This window comes from Castanea sativa, chromosome 4 (assembly GCF_040712315.1).
Source record: "Castanea sativa cultivar Marrone di Chiusa Pesio chromosome 4, ASM4071231v1".
NCBI lineage: Eukaryota > Viridiplantae > Streptophyta > Magnoliopsida > Fagales > Fagaceae > Castanea > Castanea sativa.
The window spans coordinates 50,735,392-50,752,560 of NC_134016.1; the positions used below are offsets into that span (position 1 = coordinate 50,735,392).

The 17,169-nt window shown below is 32.6% G+C and overlaps 2 protein-coding genes across 2 annotated transcripts; one reads left to right on the top strand and one right to left on the bottom strand.

Moving 5' to 3' along the window:
- Positions 1-318: 318 nt before the first annotated feature.
- Positions 319-1,558, top strand: LOC142630616 (CASP-like protein 1F1). The gene is made up of 3 exons (XM_075804640.1): positions 319-775; positions 878-1,001; positions 1,189-1,558. Exons 1-3 carry the CDS (start codon positions 576-578, stop codon positions 1,408-1,410), a joined length of 546 nt encoding a protein of 181 aa, XP_075660755.1. The 5' UTR covers positions 319-575; the 3' UTR covers positions 1,411-1,558.
- Positions 1,559-6,591: 5,033 nt separating this feature from the next.
- Positions 6,592-8,651, bottom strand: LOC142630213 (uncharacterized). The gene has a single exon (XM_075804179.1). It carries the CDS (start codon positions 8,537-8,539, stop codon positions 6,887-6,889), a length of 1,653 nt encoding a protein of 550 aa, XP_075660294.1. The 5' UTR covers positions 8,540-8,651; the 3' UTR covers positions 6,592-6,886.
- Between the last annotated feature and the right edge of the window lie 8,518 nt (positions 8,652-17,169).

A 17,169-nucleotide genomic window follows, 5' to 3' on the forward strand; every position in this document is an offset into this window, starting at 1 on the left:
TTACCTTAAATGAAAAGTGTAATACAAAAAGGGCATTGAATAAGTTCAACATTTAATTGCATGAGGAAATCCGTTACAACATTAAGGTCAACCCCCCCTTGTGAAGAAAAATTAATCTCACTTTCTATTCTCTTTATTTATTGGTTTAACTTTTCCCTTTAAAGCAAATTAACAATAACTATAGTCCACTATTTAAAATCACAACTTGCCAGTTTAACAAGTTGTGAAAAGAAATTATAAAAAATAATCTGTGCCTAATAATCCAAAAACCCAAGTTGAGTTTTCCATACAAAGACCTTATAGCAGTATGAGATCCACTTGACTGGTAATGTTTTGATGTTAAGAGAACAAAGACCCCAACACCTTCTGTGCTTGAAATTAATACTCACGTCATCATTGTGGCCTACGAAGGTTCCTCACTTCTCTCTTCTATAAATACTGCCACAAACTTCACACTCTTTCATCTATCCTTTCCCTAAGCTTAAGTACTTCTTTTCCTCCTTATTACCCTTCTCTTGCTCTGTTTTTGCTCTGCCTCCAACAACTTTTCTTTCCTCTCACCCAATTTTCTCACAATGGCTAGCCTTGAAGCCAAGTTTCCACAAAACCCACCTCTGAAAACCCAAAAGCTTGTCCTTGGAGCCCAAATTGGGCTGAGAATTTTGACAGTTTCCTTTACATTGGCTGCAACATGGGTGGTGCTAACTAGCCGGCAATCAACGATGGCTTTTGGTATCCCCGTTGATGCTCGATATAGCTACTCCCCTACTTTCAAGTAAGATTAAATTTTCATACAAAAAGAAAAAATTTATTAAAAGATAAAAAGAATTACTTGAATTTGGTCCTCATATTTGTTTATTAAACCTTCTATATGCAGGTTCTTAGCTTTTGCAAATGCTATTGTTTGTGTCCTCTCTGTCCTATCTTTGCTCCTTGTTTTCTTCCTTTGTCATCAAGGCTCAAACCCTGCCAAGTTCTACTACTTGTTCCTTCATGATTTGGTATGAGTTCTTTTCTTCTTTCTTTCTTTAATCTTTTTGCCTGTTTTCAAGTCTCCTATTGTAAATATTTAATGCGAACAGTTGTCCAATACTTTATTACAACAATAAATGTCATGGAAGTTAGATATATATCATTGTTAAGGTGATGAATATGGTGTAATTTTGTTTTGGTTTTTGATTGTGACAGTCTATGACGTTGCTGGTTCTTGCTGGGTCCGCGGCTGCAACTGCTGAAGGGAACATTGGACGATATGGGAACACTCATAGTGGTTGGATGCCAGTTTGTGACTATGTGGGCAAATTCTGCAACAAGATGACAACTTCTGTGATACTTTCTTACTTGGCTTTCGCTTGCTTAGTGATGCTTACTATCTTATCTGCTAGCAATTGTAGACTGATTCAAGTTTAAGACTCTTAAATAATTTAGCTGATGTATCCTAAGAAGAAGAAGAAGAAGTAATTTATGATGATGATATTGATGATTGTATAATATAAAATTATGTAATGCTATGATTCTGCTTTAGTGAAAGAGTAAAAAACCACCATTTTAGATGAAACATTTTCTTGACTTTTCTACTCTCTTTTTTTTCCATATGCAATGAAAAATGAGTTCAACATGATGCAAGTCCGAGTCTTTGATTGGTAATTTTTGGTAGTCACCTACCGACACATTTATGGTGGTTGGTGTCTGGGTTCGAACGTGGAACCCCACCAATACCTCCCTTATTTACCAATCAAAAACTGTGATAGTTATTTACTTTGCATGGTTTTGTTTGTTTCTTGTTGAACATTATTTTGTCATTTCTCTTGTCAATAAACTTCTTCTTAACCTGTCTTTTCAAGGAATTTGATGGACACAACCTCTGTCAGGAATTAACACAGAATTAACACGAAATTTCCAAACAGGAGACAAACAAAAAAAAATAAAGAAAACACACATTAAAAAATAAAATCACATTAGTAAGATAATATTTACGTAATTTGGCAATTTATCTATGTGAGTTGCAGAGATTTTATTATGGAAAAAAATATAAAGTGCGGTTGTACAGTTTTTCACTCTTTCAAAAACAACAATAAGAAATCCTAATCACCAAAACAACAGTTTCTATATCCTACGCACACGATTCACAATGGGCTAAAGCGGTTTCTCTCATTGAAAACTATGCAACATTATTTTGGGTTAAATTGTCAACCGGATCAAACACAATTAAGCTCTACAATGCCTAACAACCTCAAAGATTTTATCTGAAAGATTTGGTAATTAAGTTACAAATCCTATAATGTCTAAAGAAACTTTATAAGGTTCATGTCTCTTTGGAGAACATTTGACAGTGGGATTTTGAAAAAAAAAAAAAAATGTTAGAAATATATACAAGTTCTTGGGTCTGCTATAAAGTAAAGATGGGCCAATGAGGAACACCAAAAAAAGAAACCGCGTGGACCATTTGAATTACCATGGATGGAGGTGGCGTTCGGGTTTTGCGTTTTGGGTGTTTGCGTTTTTTTTTTTTTTTTCTCTAGTCAGTGCTCTAACATTATTCATTATCCATAAACAGTGATTTTAGTCTTATGAACAGTGCCAAACGCGTGAACAGTAATTTTTTTATTTTCAATTTTCAGCAAAATAAACGGTATCTTATAAAACTCAGAACCTTCAAAGTATTTTTGTGCATGCATTATGCATATCTTTGATAAAGGAAAAAAGGCATTGTTTTTATGGCAATTGTATTACTTCTTGTTTTTATGGTAGTGTTGAAAATAATCAATGGCATTTCTAACAAGAGAAAGTTAAGGAATACTATAACTTTTGCCATAACTTATCAAAATGATTGATTTTGAGCGATAAAAAAAATTTGTTCACTACTTACAATCAACCACTTCAACAAAATATAATCAACTACGGTAATAAATTGCGACAAAAATTATGTTTGTAGAAGACTACTCATAATTAAGTAGGAAGGAGAGTTTAACCTAACCTTAAAAAATGTATGTATGAAAACATGTTAAAGGCAATAGTCATGAGAAGATTCAACTCTTTGTGTTCTACAAGGGAAGTAGGAAAAAGACTTTCGTTGGATTTATTATTGTCTTAACATTTCTATGTAACACCCCTCTCAAATGACATTAGTCGCACATTTGTGGAGTTCTTTTCCCATGTGAGAGACCTACAAAATGTCACATTCTGCATTGGGAAATATTGCTCAACTAGGAATGGATTGGAAGCCTATGCATTGAAGAGAAAAATATCTTATACATCCAGCAAATGCATTATTCCTATCACAGTATATGGGTCCTACATAATTATGGGGTCCACATATCATACTATTGATGAATCTATAGCCATGTGTCTTCCTAGACCATCATCCAAACAACAAAATAAACATAATCGAAATTTATATTTAATTTTCTGTCCATTAAGAACATTATTATAATATAGTCGTCATATAAATATCATATATCAGTTCTGCAATTTATTTTTAATACACACTATTAAAATAAACAAGTAAAATAAGAGAAAAAAAGGGGAAAAAGAGAGGAAAAGAACATAAAAAAAAATAAAGGTGATTTGACCTTGACGGCTCTAATTAAAAATTTACTAATTACTATTCAATTTAGTACCCATTAAAAATGCAGTAATACTTATACAAATATAGTCAACACTTGGTCCACCTCATGTACTCAATCTTGACAAACCTTGCCCCATGTACAGCCCGACACCAAATATTTAGAAAAACGATCATGTCATCATCAAAACTCATTACAAAAGATTTTGGAGACCATGATCAAGGTACATATTGATTGCCAAAAAATAGTTTACTTCTTTTTAAAGAAAAACAATCATACAATTAGTTGATTTGTTAATATTAAGGGCAATAGCCATTATACAATATTTAATTTTCTTATATATATGAGTTGGATTCAAATTACATTTGGTATGACTTTAAGCAATATTACACCACTTAATATTTTTTAATTTAATGCGAATTTTGATAAATTCACCGTTAGATTACATTTTCTTTGCATATTCTCCATGCTTGCAAAATTTTAAAGTAATTAAAGATTAATAATCATACTATCAATCAATTATTTAAATTCAAATTTTTATAGTTTTGTAAATGTAAACCACTCTACTTTAGACAAGCTAGAAGTCATAGCATCAAAACAAGTTTGGGCTTAGTTTTTGGGCTTAGTTAGAATAGGAATGGCACACAAGTTACAACCATATGAAAAACCTTGCCAATATACCCATAGATGATACAAATCTTATTTATCTTTTAAGATACCAAATCAACAAACAGACAAAGAAGGGATTATATATATGTGTGTATGTATATATATAAAAAATAGCATTTTGGAGACTTGTCCAAATTGCTTGGTATGGTGTATTTTGGGTGAAAAGAATGCTATATATTTTGAGCAATATGAAAGGTCCTTACTAGAGATTAAGTTTTTTTTTCTTACATACTCTATTTGTTTGGAGTCTTTGGACTATGGCAATTTTCCTTTTTTTTTTTTTTTCCTGTTTTTCTTGATCGTTGTAATTTTGGTTCTTAATTTTTGTCCTCACAGTACATCTCCAATGTACTCGGTTTGGCTTCTTTGTTAATAAAATTTTCGTCACCTATCCATGAAATTAAAAAAAAAAAAAAAAATCGATTATGAAGAGCTATTATACTGTATTTGCAGTGTATACCAACAACATTTACACATGTCGGATCTAAACATATTCAACTCTTCCATTTGTACCAGGAGTATATACAAGTGTAGGATCTACTATAAAACATACTCAATTCTTCCAATTTTTTTTTTTTATAAGTAATCGAATTTTATTGAAGATGAAAAGGTCTACTCCATGTTCATGATGATGAACATAAGCACCTTGAAAAAAATTTCGAAGTTGAAAATGACTATTCTATGTGCATGATGATGAACATAAAACACCTAGAAAAAATACAAGCAAATCAAGAAGATCAAATTGAGAGTTGGAAATCAAAAATGAAACTACGGTTGGTAATTAACTAACTGCATGAATTCCAGGTTCTACATGTAGATTAAATTATGACAAAGAGAGACTACAATCTACAACCAATAAAATTTTTAACTTTGCCTACAAAAATAGAGAACACAACAGGAATTGTGCATGCGAAGCCTGTTGTCTGAAGTGGTAGCTTAAGTGGAGGCACTAATGGATTGAAAATTATTGTTTCTCTTGCTTCCATGTGTAATGAATGGGAGCTCAAAGTAAATCTACAGGTTTGAACCTGGAGTTCGTGCAGTTAGTTAATTGCATGTCAATGAATACTCTAAGATTGACTGAAAGAATGACCTGGTACCAGATTTAATGTTATACAAATTGACCATTATTCACTACCCTTCTCTTTCATGTTTGCTTAACCCACAGAACAATCCAAGGCTAAAAAGTAAACCAAAAACTGAACTGCTTCATTCTTTGTCTTAAAGCTAAAGGGTCATCTATTCGGATACATACCTTTGATATTTAATAAACTGTGGAGTAATTCTCAGACATATACAGAAACTTTAGGTTCTCTTTTACCAAAGATAGCATTAATGAATTTAATATGGTTCTATTGAAAAAGGTAGATGCTTAAACTAAAATATAAAATCATATAAAAATCCAGAAGTGACCAATAAATTCTATGGTTGAGCTGTCTTCCCTTTCAACTAAGGTACTGACATTAAGAAAGGGCTTCAATATTCTCGTTTGCCATAGGCAGAGGGAGGTTTCAACCAAATAGTTTTTTTTAGACACCAGAACTTAGCTTAAAAGTGCAAATAGATTCAGGCATATCCCTACTTGTTTAAGCTACTGCCAACACAAGATTGCAATTTTGGGCAACGCGTAGAACAAATGCACATGGTCAAGACCAAATACACATGCATTAGACCCACAATTAGGTGGACATTAAAGAAGAGACATATCAAAGTACCAAACGAGTATATATTTAATGTGACAATCTGAATTATGACTTACATGGCAAACCAATTAATACATCAATTTAGTCACTTTTAGAGGCCAGATTATAATGCAAAATAAGAAAACAAGAGGAGGCACCTACCTGGTTTCAAAGCTAGAAAGACTTGTTTATTACATAAGGGAAGCTTATGAAACATGAATTTAAGGTAATGGCCTAAAAGAAAATTCCAAGACTTTTTAATCCTTGCCCTGAACTCAGAAGTTTCCGAAGCACAGAAAAACACTAATTACTTGATCCACCCAGATAAGTTAATGGTATGCTTTAGAATGACTAGAAGCCACAATGAAATACACATTAATATAAGGGATCAGCAATGAAAATTTTAGACACTCATAACAATCAAAGCCAAAGGCACAATATTTTCTTATAGAATTCTAGATTTAGCAAAATCTCTTAACATTTAGCATCAATAATAAAATTCATCCAATGTTCAACATGAAATTTGTTTCGGGAATCAAAGATTTCATATAGATAAAATACAAGCCAAACGAGAATGAAGGAGCAAGAAGACCAATCTTGTGAGTTGTTAATTTGAAAGAATTCATCTTAAGCCTTAATCCCTTATCAATCAGGGCAAAGTATAAGCTCACATATTAGCTACCAACACTTATTATTGAGTATTTGGGTAAAAAAAAAAACAATCAACTCCAACCGAGTTAGGTAACCAGACCTAAGATTATGTCTCTACAAAGAACTATGCCTCAACAATGAAGCTAGTAACATTTTCTTCTCTACCGCAAATAAACTGCGCTTATAAACATAAAAACAGATAAAACCATAAACAAAAACTGAAAACAAATAAACACAACTATTTTTACATACAGATCAACGAATCATCCTCACGTTGCTATAACCATGCTTGCTCCAATTCAAGCTCACTTTCCATTGCTAAGGTCTGGAAAACACCCCCAATATCTTACTCCGACCGAGGCTATCAAGAAGCTTCTTAGACCCCTCAATATCCATCTCAACAAGCTTCTGCAAGAACAGACAAGCACCAGCAGCAACCATTTGTTTCCTACAATTCTTTGAATGCACAAGCGAGGTCAATATGGAGACAGGGTATTTCTTATCCAAATTCTGAACCAAAGGGTCCAAAAGCAGAACTGCACTCACAATCCCCCTCTCATCCTTCTTAAAAATCTTCTTATTCCCAGCATACAACATTAAAATTGACAAAGCCTTTGCAGCAGCTTCTTTCTCTTCCACAGCCTTACCATCCAACATTCTGATTAAAGGACCAACACACCCACATTCACCAATCTCTTTTCTAGTTCTAGTACTAAACCCCAACTCATAAACAGCTTTAGCAGCCGCAACTCTCACACCCAACACACCACAATTCAAGACCCCCATAAGCCTACCTATAACCCCTTCTGAAACAATAACTTCAGCAATCATTTGACAAGAAGCCAAGTGATATAACAGTTCCACCGCTGCTTCAAGACCCCTATTGTTATTATTATTAGAGTCCCAGAAATTCATCAAACACTGAACCCCATCTTCCCTAAAAACCAAAAGCTTAAAACTTTCATCATCAGAAACCAAATTACACAAACACCCAATTGCATTTTCTTGAGCCAAAGCAGTCCCAGAATTCACAACCCCCAAAAGAACACCAACCCCATTTTCCTCAACGAAATTCTCTTTAATTTCACTAAACAAAGCAAGATTTTTCAGAACCCCAGTTGCAAAAGCTTGAGAACCAGGAGTTCCCACTTGACAAATCTCCAACAACGATGAAATCCCACCTCGAGAACCAATGGCCCGTGCGTTTTCTTTGCTAAAGGTCAGAACTTGAAGTGCCACACATGCTTTTTCTTTAGCAAAAGCACTCCCAGAGTCCAAAACTCTCAACAAATGGTTCAAAAGCAAAAGACCCTCAGCAATCACCACGTGCTTGCTCGAATCCACCAATGAAATCCTCGAAATCAAACTCACAGCTTTCTCTTTCATCTCGAACGAGCTCGAATCAAGCAGTTTCACCAACACGGGCACCACGCCTTGAGCCACAGCGATCATCACATTCTTGTCATCCCCTTGTAAAAGCTCCGAAAGCAAATCCACCGCCGAGTTCTTCGACTCAGCAGACCCAATCTGCAACCGAGTTATCAAACTCCTCGACTCAGCTCTCACAGCCTCTCTCTTCGACTCAAAAACGACACCGTCAGAGAGCACACCGCTCTTGATCAAGATCTCACTGTCTCTGACGTGGCGGTCGAGTTTAGCCAATACAGCATCGATTTCGCTCTGGGTTTTGAGCTTCCCTTCCGATAAGCTCAAAGTCTGACACTTTGCAGAGAGCAAAACAGCGTCGTTCAGAGTGTGGGAAATGGAGTAAAGGAGGTCTAGAGAGAGAGGGTTTGAACGAGAGTTTGGGAAGTCGGTGAAGTCTGTGAGTTGGGTTTGGAGGTCGTTTAGCTTGGTTTTGATCAAACCCCATTTGCCTTTGAAGCTTTGTGTGTGTGAGATTTGGTTTTGGAGTGTGGAGAGGAGCTGGGTCGAGAGGCTTATGGGGTCGTCGTTTTCTGAGGCCTTCATAGCTTCTTTTTTTTTTTTTCGCTAACAAAACACACAGAGACAGAGAAACACACAGAGAAAGCGATAAAGAGAGATGGGTTTGTGCGAGGAGAGACTTTAGCGTAGTACAGAGAGAGATTGAAGAAATACAATACACTATCAATGAGAGAGAGAGAGAGAGAGAGGTGGGTTCAGACGCGAGTTTTGGAGCGTGGTGGACACTGTCGCAGAGGTCAGAGGTTTGAGGTTGTTGTTGAGTTTGACACCTTTGACTTGGTCCGTTGATAGCCGCCGTATCTATGATTTTTATTTGGAGGGAGTTTTGATTATCTTTGTTTTGTTTTTTTGGGGAGATAGATATTTATCTCCTAATAAGTCGAAATTTCTTTTTTCGATAATTACGATAAAAGAGAAGTGCTAAGTTTATTGTATTTTCAGGATAAATCAGAGGTGATAAATTGTTGATTTAAATTTGAACCTATCACCTGTCATGTCAAGCTTTATAATGTAAGCTTGTAATTAAGTTGGGGCATTAAAGTGGTTAAATGTATATTGCGATTGGGTAGGTGAGATGTGGTTTATATGTAGATTTGTCCACAATGGAGTTAATATTCAGCGTGCCCTTTGCCCTTGGGTTAAAGGGCACCCCATCCACAATGGATGGGTAGCCAACTTTTCAACAAAAAATAATAATAATAACAACTTGTCACTTGAGATTTATTGTGAAAAATTATTAAAATGTTATGGATAGGAAATGGATTTTCTATTCCACCTATTGTTAAGGGATTTTATTTCTTAATTTTTCATATATCAATTAATGATTAGAAAAAAATTATCTTATAAAATTGTCTCAAACTTCCTTCTTAGTTCAAGTGTGTTAATTTTTGTTATGCATGTACAAGAAGATTCATTGCTTGTTTGTTTTCACTTTTTAGACCCAAAAAAATCATGTGTTTAGGGGTTCATGAAACGTGTTTCTTCACTGTTTTCACGTTGCTTACTCGAAATTACAATTCCAAAACACCACTATTTCAAAAAGTCCAAAATATAAAAGCTAAATCAAACTAAGACTTAATCATCAATATTAAATCCCAAAGAAAAGGAAAAGTGTTTTCTTCGCTAAAAAAATTAATGATATATTTTAATTCAAATGGAAATAGATGCCACTAGTAGTACATGAGCGGAGGGGAATCACTCGTCTAATTTGACCCATCCAAACGCTTATGAGCCGTCTAACATATTTGCATCTATGATGAAATGTGTGTGGAGTGAATGACGAATTTCCCCAATATAGAAAATGGGCAATTCGTGGAGTAAAAGGGCAAGATCCTCATCCACCCACTCATGATCTTCTATTATGAGCATTAATCTTGTAATTTTGGTCCATCATCAAGACCATTACATTGCACACACACCCCAATTAAGAAAAAGAGAAGATTTTTTTGAAGATCATGGTTAAACCTAAGTTCTATATAAACATCAAGTCACACCCACTTTAAAGCTATAAAAGAAAAATCCTAGTACTAGTTATAAACTGAATATTCAAGATTTGTGAGTTTAAGCTTAAATGTTGAAGAAGTTTTGGCCGGCATCACATCAATACCACTCCGATTGAGTGTTTCTTTGTGTAATACAGATCTTCCAATGCAGTTCTTGGAAGAGTGGCCCACTAAAATCTTGTGCTTCATTGTATAAGGTAAATAAAACATGACAGCAATCCTCAAGGCCATACTATCTTGCTTGCTCAAAACTGAGTAGCAACAGCTCAAGCAAGTACCGTGGAGTTGCTGCAATCCTTTAGCAACAAAACAAAAAGAAATATTCTTGAAAAATCTTGCTTCCTATTTTATATCATCATCCGCTAAAGTACCAACATAGGATAAAGCCAATTGCATCAAAATTGAGGAAAGTTACAAATGGGGTTGGGCTTTTAGGGGTTATGAAATATTCTAGAAGTTTCTCAATAATAGAAATTTATATCATTACAATGAAATCCATGAAGAAAATAATAAATATACAATCAAATTCTATAAAATTTTTATTTAGCAAAAAAAAAAAAAAATTCTATAAAATTTTCATAAGGTTTATTCCCTACGATAGTAAATTTTCATCTTATTATTTATCTCATTTTTATGTATTTTTCTAAGATTATATACTTTTCTACAACTTATATAAGTGTCAACTTGTAATCGAATTACACTATTTACAGATGATTTTTTTTAGGAACCAAAAAAGAGGGGGCTTGCACGTGTAGTCATTGTCTCACGCTCCAAGGTACAGGTTAAGTAAGCACAAAGGTACCAGCAACGCACAATATGACATATCACTACTTGCAGTCACATTTTATATTGTCGAATTATCTTGGGCCAAATGTCAAAGCAGCCAACAACACAAAGTTACAAGAGCTGAGATTTGAAACTTTGAGTAAATGGAGCTTTCGAGGGTTTTTTTTGCCGTTGAACCACACTCACTGGTAGTTACACATTAGTTCACTACTAGTACTTAGAAAAACAACACAAAGTTGCAAAAATTAAGATTTAAAACTTTGAGTAAATGGAACTTTCGATGGATTTTTTTACCGTTGAACCACACTTGTTGGTAGTTACACATTAGCTCACTACTAGGACTTAGATACACATTAGCTCACTACTAGGACTTGGATAAAAAAAAGTAATCCAATCACCGCTTATATAAGAGAGTTGTTAAGCAACGCACATGAATGCAAGTGAGAGTAAGAGGTTTGTTAAGCAAATCGGAAATTGAGCTGAAAGGCAAGTCAGAGAGGTCACAGTTTTTATATAATTTAAGAGGTGGGATTGGGGTCCATGCCCTTTACTCTTTCCAATCACAATACTGGTCCATCCATTCCTCAGTGACAGATCGGATAGCGAAACTTCCTAGGCTCACCTATTCTCTTCCAAACCTCACACCCCAGACTTCCTCACAGCCCATCCTCAATCGCCAGATTGCTATAATTGATGCTAATCATTGGTCTGTGGTCTGTGTTTTGTCACAGAAAGTTATGATGAACATGGTAACATGTTACGTGGCAATTAATAGCATCGTCTCGTCTTCTTCATTTTACACGAAAGTAAATCAAATTAAATGCCGTCAAAATTTGATGACTTGACTTTTTTTATTTATTGGAAGTTATTAAATATTATTAGAGTACCAATGTACGAATAAATTTATTTTCCCGGGAGCAATAATGAATTGGCGGGGGAAGCATGGTGGTAATAAAATAAGGGTCGGGGGTTGGCTGAGTTAGTCAGGCTCTCGCTTTCCTGCTTGAAAGGTTTGAGTTCGAGTCTTACTAACGGTCTTTTGTTGGTGGACATCCTTAGTGAGGGGGTGTTCTCAGCAATGAGGTGATCCTCACACGCGGAACAAATAATCAAAAAACCGCGGCGCCCTGTCCGAGGGTTTAATACAACCATAAGCGCCCCATTTTTGTTTACCAAAAAAAAAATAAAAAAAAATAAAATAAGGGTCGGTAACAAATTTGTTTTTGAAAAAAATTTATTGGAATTGAAAAAATTGTTAAATTTTTTTTAATTTTTAATTAAATTAAAAAAATATATATATTATTATGTACTTTTAGGTTACATGTTAGTAGAATTCATAAAGTAATTATTATGAGTTTTATGCATTCGTATATTCACTATTATTAAACAATAGATAATCCCATGCAATTATGTACATTGCTTCATCTAGGGGCTCTATCATTTTTAATACATATATAGTATGTAATATTTATTTTTGTTTTTTAAAATTGATTGCCGTCAAAATTTGATGACTTGACTTTTATTTATTTACTGGAAGTTATTAAATATTATTAGAGTACCAATGTGCGAATAAATTAATTTTCCCTGGAGCAATAATGAATTGGCGGGGGAAGCATGGTGGTAATAAAATAATTATTATGAGTTTCATACATACGTGTATTCACTAGTATTAAACAATTAATAATCTCATGCATTTATGTACATTGCTTCATTCAGAGGCTCTATTATTATTATTATTTTTTTTTTTTTATACAAGATAAAATTTATACTTTAGTCTAATCTAAGTATATATTTGTGTGAAACTCTTTTTTAGAGACTTGCATTCCGGTCTTGCTCCCCTACACCCCACAAGCACTTGTACTTGTGGAGTGACTATCATACCAAGGGTATGCGTTTTTTAATTTTTGATTTTCCTCTCAATAATATTATAAAAAACGAACGCTATAAGTTAAAATTCTCTCGAATTTGATTTTTACCAATGGATAATTCTTTATTTTGATTATTAGGACTTTAATCTTCCAATTGTACTAAACTCTGCTTAAGTTTATCTTAGCTGTATTTATCCCAAAAAAAAAAGATTTACTTTAACGAAATTGGAGGTTATTTTGTTACTTTTGATCATTTGGGAGGTCTTTAATGATTAATCTTCCACTTGTATTGATCTCTACTTAAGTTTATCTTATCCTTGTTGATTTACCTTAACTCAATTGAAACTTCTCTTGACAGTAAAAGGTACATATATAAAATAACATATTGATCGATATTAACTCTCACGTACACTAAAAAGAAATTTATTAATATTTTTTAGCATATTTTATTTAAAAGATAAATTAAGTAAAAGTACAATTAATTATATTTATAAAAAAAAAATTTTAAAAGTTATACATAGATTGATGATACAATAATTCGGATTATATATTTATCTTTTAGAGGGAATTATAAATTTACAATAATTCGGATTATAATGTTTGATGGTTTATCATTTTTTTTTATACTAAATATAAATAATGGGATTAAATTTGATTCCTGAAACTAATAATAGGTGTATACTATCCAACACAACGATAATTATAGATGATAGGTGTTTTTAAAAAAAAAAAGAGAGAGAGAAGTAGTGTACGTTAAAGACCTTATAAATATAAACCTCTAAGTCCACAAAGAGAGAAGTAGTGTACGTTAATAAGTATTTAACTTCCAAAATGGTTTTAGACACTTGTAAAACAGATAAAATGATAGCTTATAAACCTCTAAGTCCACCTCAAAATAAGTATTTTAACTTCCAAAATAGTTTTCGACACTTGTAAAACAAATAAAATGATAGCTTTTGCGTGTGTGAAAAAGATAGGATTTCTAGTTGTCTAGAATTCATGCTTTAACATTTGTATTTACTTATTGTTTTAGACAATAGCTTTCTTCATCAAACATAGCTAGCTAGGCACATGTACATGATGTGGTAGTAGCATACATACCTAACGTAATTATTAATAAGTTAATCACATGGTATTGACTATTTACGTACAGAAAAGAGGTTTGAAAATTTGCTCCTCGTTTATGATTCATGCATTACATAGATAGTTAGTAGGGTAGAAATTATATATTTCTATAAAATCTTTAACCAAAACTTCATGATACGTGCAATTGATGAGGCAGTTCAAATAGTTGACTTTCTCTATGGATGAAGGAGTCATCATCACTTGTTTCAAACCAAATAAGTATTTTTTCATCAAATAGATTAATTATTGACCATTTGACCATATTATATTATATTATACTTTATATATATATTAACAAATCGATGAGGTATATATGCATGCACAAGCTCAAGAAATCAATAATGGACATGAGATATCGTTCTAGAATGTGAGCTGAGAAAAACAAAATGTCACATTCTCATGTTAGATCAAATTTGCAACCAACTTGCTGGTGTGCCTATATTGGGTATTTTTTTTGCCAAATTTTTAGTTTTTGCACCCAAAAAAAAAAATTGATTGAAAAGTATATATCCAAATATATTTAGTTATATAGCCCATTTTTTAGAATTTGGGTTTGCTAAACTTAAGTTCTAAACAAATGCGAATCATCTGATGTAGTATTTTCAATTAAAAGATCCAAGCGAGTCATGTACTTGAAACTCAAGTTTAGCATACTCAATATAAAAATGGGTTACATAGCAAAATAACTTCAAACATAAGTTTTTCGGTAATATGTTTACAAAAACTGAAAATTTGGCAAAAAAAATGCCGCATATATTGGGTTAGCTTATCTTTTGTTTGTTTTAAATTGAGATAGAAAATTACTTTAAACAAATAAGTTATGAAACTGTAAACCTAGCAAAGTGCTAAACGCACTAGTCTTGCCTATTCTATGGTGTAAAAGCAACACTAAAAAATATTTTAAGTGTGGATCGGAATTGGGTTATTATATCGATCCCAGTAATATTGGATTTTAATGCAAAGTAACTCTTGGAAGCTTTCATTTTCGGCGGATGAGGACGCTTTTGTGGTAAAGTAGGATAGAAAGTTTAAGAATAAGGGTTAGGTTCAAATCTTTAAAATAAAAATAATGAAACAAAGTTGCAAAAAGACAAAGTAAAAGGAAAAAAAAAACCATGCTCCCTTTCTAAAGGAAAAAGGCAATAATGCTCGCAATTGAATATTGCTCACCACTCTGTCAAAGTAGTTCCGACCAAATAATCCATCCATCCTCACAGTTTTTTGTTTTTGAAATTTTGATCGATAAAAAAGAAATGAATATGTATCCGTGTGAGCAAACACACACACACATATATTTTTATATATAATTCAAAAAAAAAATTACAATAGTTTAATTTCAATCAAATGTGCTCATTTTTCTCGACTTGGACTTAAACAATTGACATAATTTTGTTGTTTTTGTTAAGATATCTCATCCATCTAATATATATTAGATGTATGCATCATTCTCACAAGTGGGCACTACGCTCAAAATATGTATAATTAAGATGTAGAAGATAATTATTGTGAACAGTAACTCGCTATTAAAATCAACACTCAAGTGGGAATTGCTGTTTAACTTGACCCTTAAGTTTTATACAATCTTCAAAAAAAAAAAAAAAAAAAAGATCAAGAAGAATGGTTGTGTGTGATAGACAGGTTTAGGTACTTTATAGCTTATAACTTTATACTTTATAGCATCTTTTCATAAGATATTGTTCTGGGTATTGACATTTATAATATTGTATGATCATTTTAATGTAGGATGTACTAAAAATGTCACTACAAGATAGGTTTGGGCATATATTACCTAGGTACTAAGATACAATCTTCTTACAACTTTAATTATTACTTCAAGAGTACCATGCCTTTCCATCATTATCAACAAAACCTTCAATGAAAGGTTGCAATGGAGCCCATTGCGTGTGTGAACAAAAACTAAAGCTAGTGGTCACTATGGGCACATTTTTTAATGCAAAAAATGTGTAAGAAAACTTTTTTTCAGAGGGCTTGGAGTTTCCTCGTAAGCTCATGCTTTTTAGACTTTTCTGTCTGAGAAACAAGCCAATTGCTAGCTCTACTTTCTACCTTCTAGTTCTAGCCTTGAAAAAGCTCCAATCACACAATAAAGCTATGAGAAAAAAAAAAAAGAAGGTCTCATCAACATTCACACGTGGTAACTGGGTCAAAGAGGTTGATTTTTCTAGATTCTTTTCATTTTCACCTAAGAATGGAAAAAGAAAAATGAGTGTTTCTTATAACTTTCTACTTGCCCACCGGCCCACCCCAGTACTTTCTTATTATCCAAACAAAGCAATTTTTTTTTTTTATTAAAAAAACCCTTAAAAATAGTCACTAGTTATTGGTTATAACTTTCTAGATTCGTAATATTCTATTTGTTTCGGTGGTAATATTTTTTAAAAATTATTTTATCTTTTTATATTTTGTAGCAATTATAAATGAGTTAAAAAATAATTATTTAATTTTTTCAATTTAACTTGATAGAAGATAGAGTTATTTTTAAAAAATTAATAAAAAATAATCTTTAAAAATAAATCATACTCTATATTGGATAACACTAAAAATTATCTTAACACAATTTTCAATTAAAAAAAAAGGGAGTATGAAACTTAAGAAGCATTAGATCGAGTTCCTTAGGTGTAAGTCCACTAGCATTCATATTTTAAACCTTTTTAGAGTGAAAACTACGCGTCATGCAATGCAAAATAAGCTGTCTACGTACAATAATTCATATTTAAAATATATATCTTGGAGTGAAAACCCAGTTATATTCTGCAAATGCAATTGGTTAAATCAACTTGATATATATATCAGTTTACTATTTTAATGATGGTGTCAACATCAATGCGAACGTAACAGATATCCAATTTGCCTCATCGACAAAAAGTAGCTAATTTATTATATGGTTAGTTCAACGACTTTGAGAATGACTTGGAAAATTTAGAAATATTTACTCCATCAATTCTTTGCACAGCTCATTCCCAAAAGTTGCAAAAGTAAAAAAAATAGAAGGGTTTTCTTTTCTTTGATGGGAACAAATAAAAGGTTTAGTGCATCATATATACAAAGAATTAATTAATTGACCCTTTCATAAGTACAACCTCCTTAAACCTATTATGCGGTGCTCATTAAAACAATAAATATCTATAATAAATCACATATCTTAATTATTAAATTATTTAAATAAGTCGCATAATTCATTATATATGTCATGTGACCAAATGTTCATGTGTCTGGTTTTATGAATCATTACATATTATGAATAAGATGACTTTTCTTCTAAATTAGTTTGGAAGTAAAATTTATTATTATTATATATATTAAAAAAAAAAAGCCCTCTAAGGTCAAATTGTATTGAAATAGACAGTAAAAG

Excerpts from the sequence above, each read along its gene's own strand:
- LOC142630616 (XM_075804640.1), top strand. The coding sequence starts at position 576 with ATGGCTAGCCTTGAAGCCAAGTTTCCACAAAACCCACCTCTGAAAACC. Across the intron at positions 776-877 it reads AGCTACTCCCCTACTTTCAA|GTTCTTAGCTTTTGCAAATG; the intron begins GTAAGATTAAAT and ends TTCTATATGCAG. Across the intron at positions 1,002-1,188 it reads ACTTGTTCCTTCATGATTTG|TCTATGACGTTGCTGGTTCT; the intron begins GTATGAGTTCTT and ends TGATTGTGACAG.
- LOC142630213 (XM_075804179.1), bottom strand. The coding sequence starts at position 8,539 with ATGAAGGCCTCAGAAAACGACGACCCCATAAGCCTCTCGACCCAGCTC.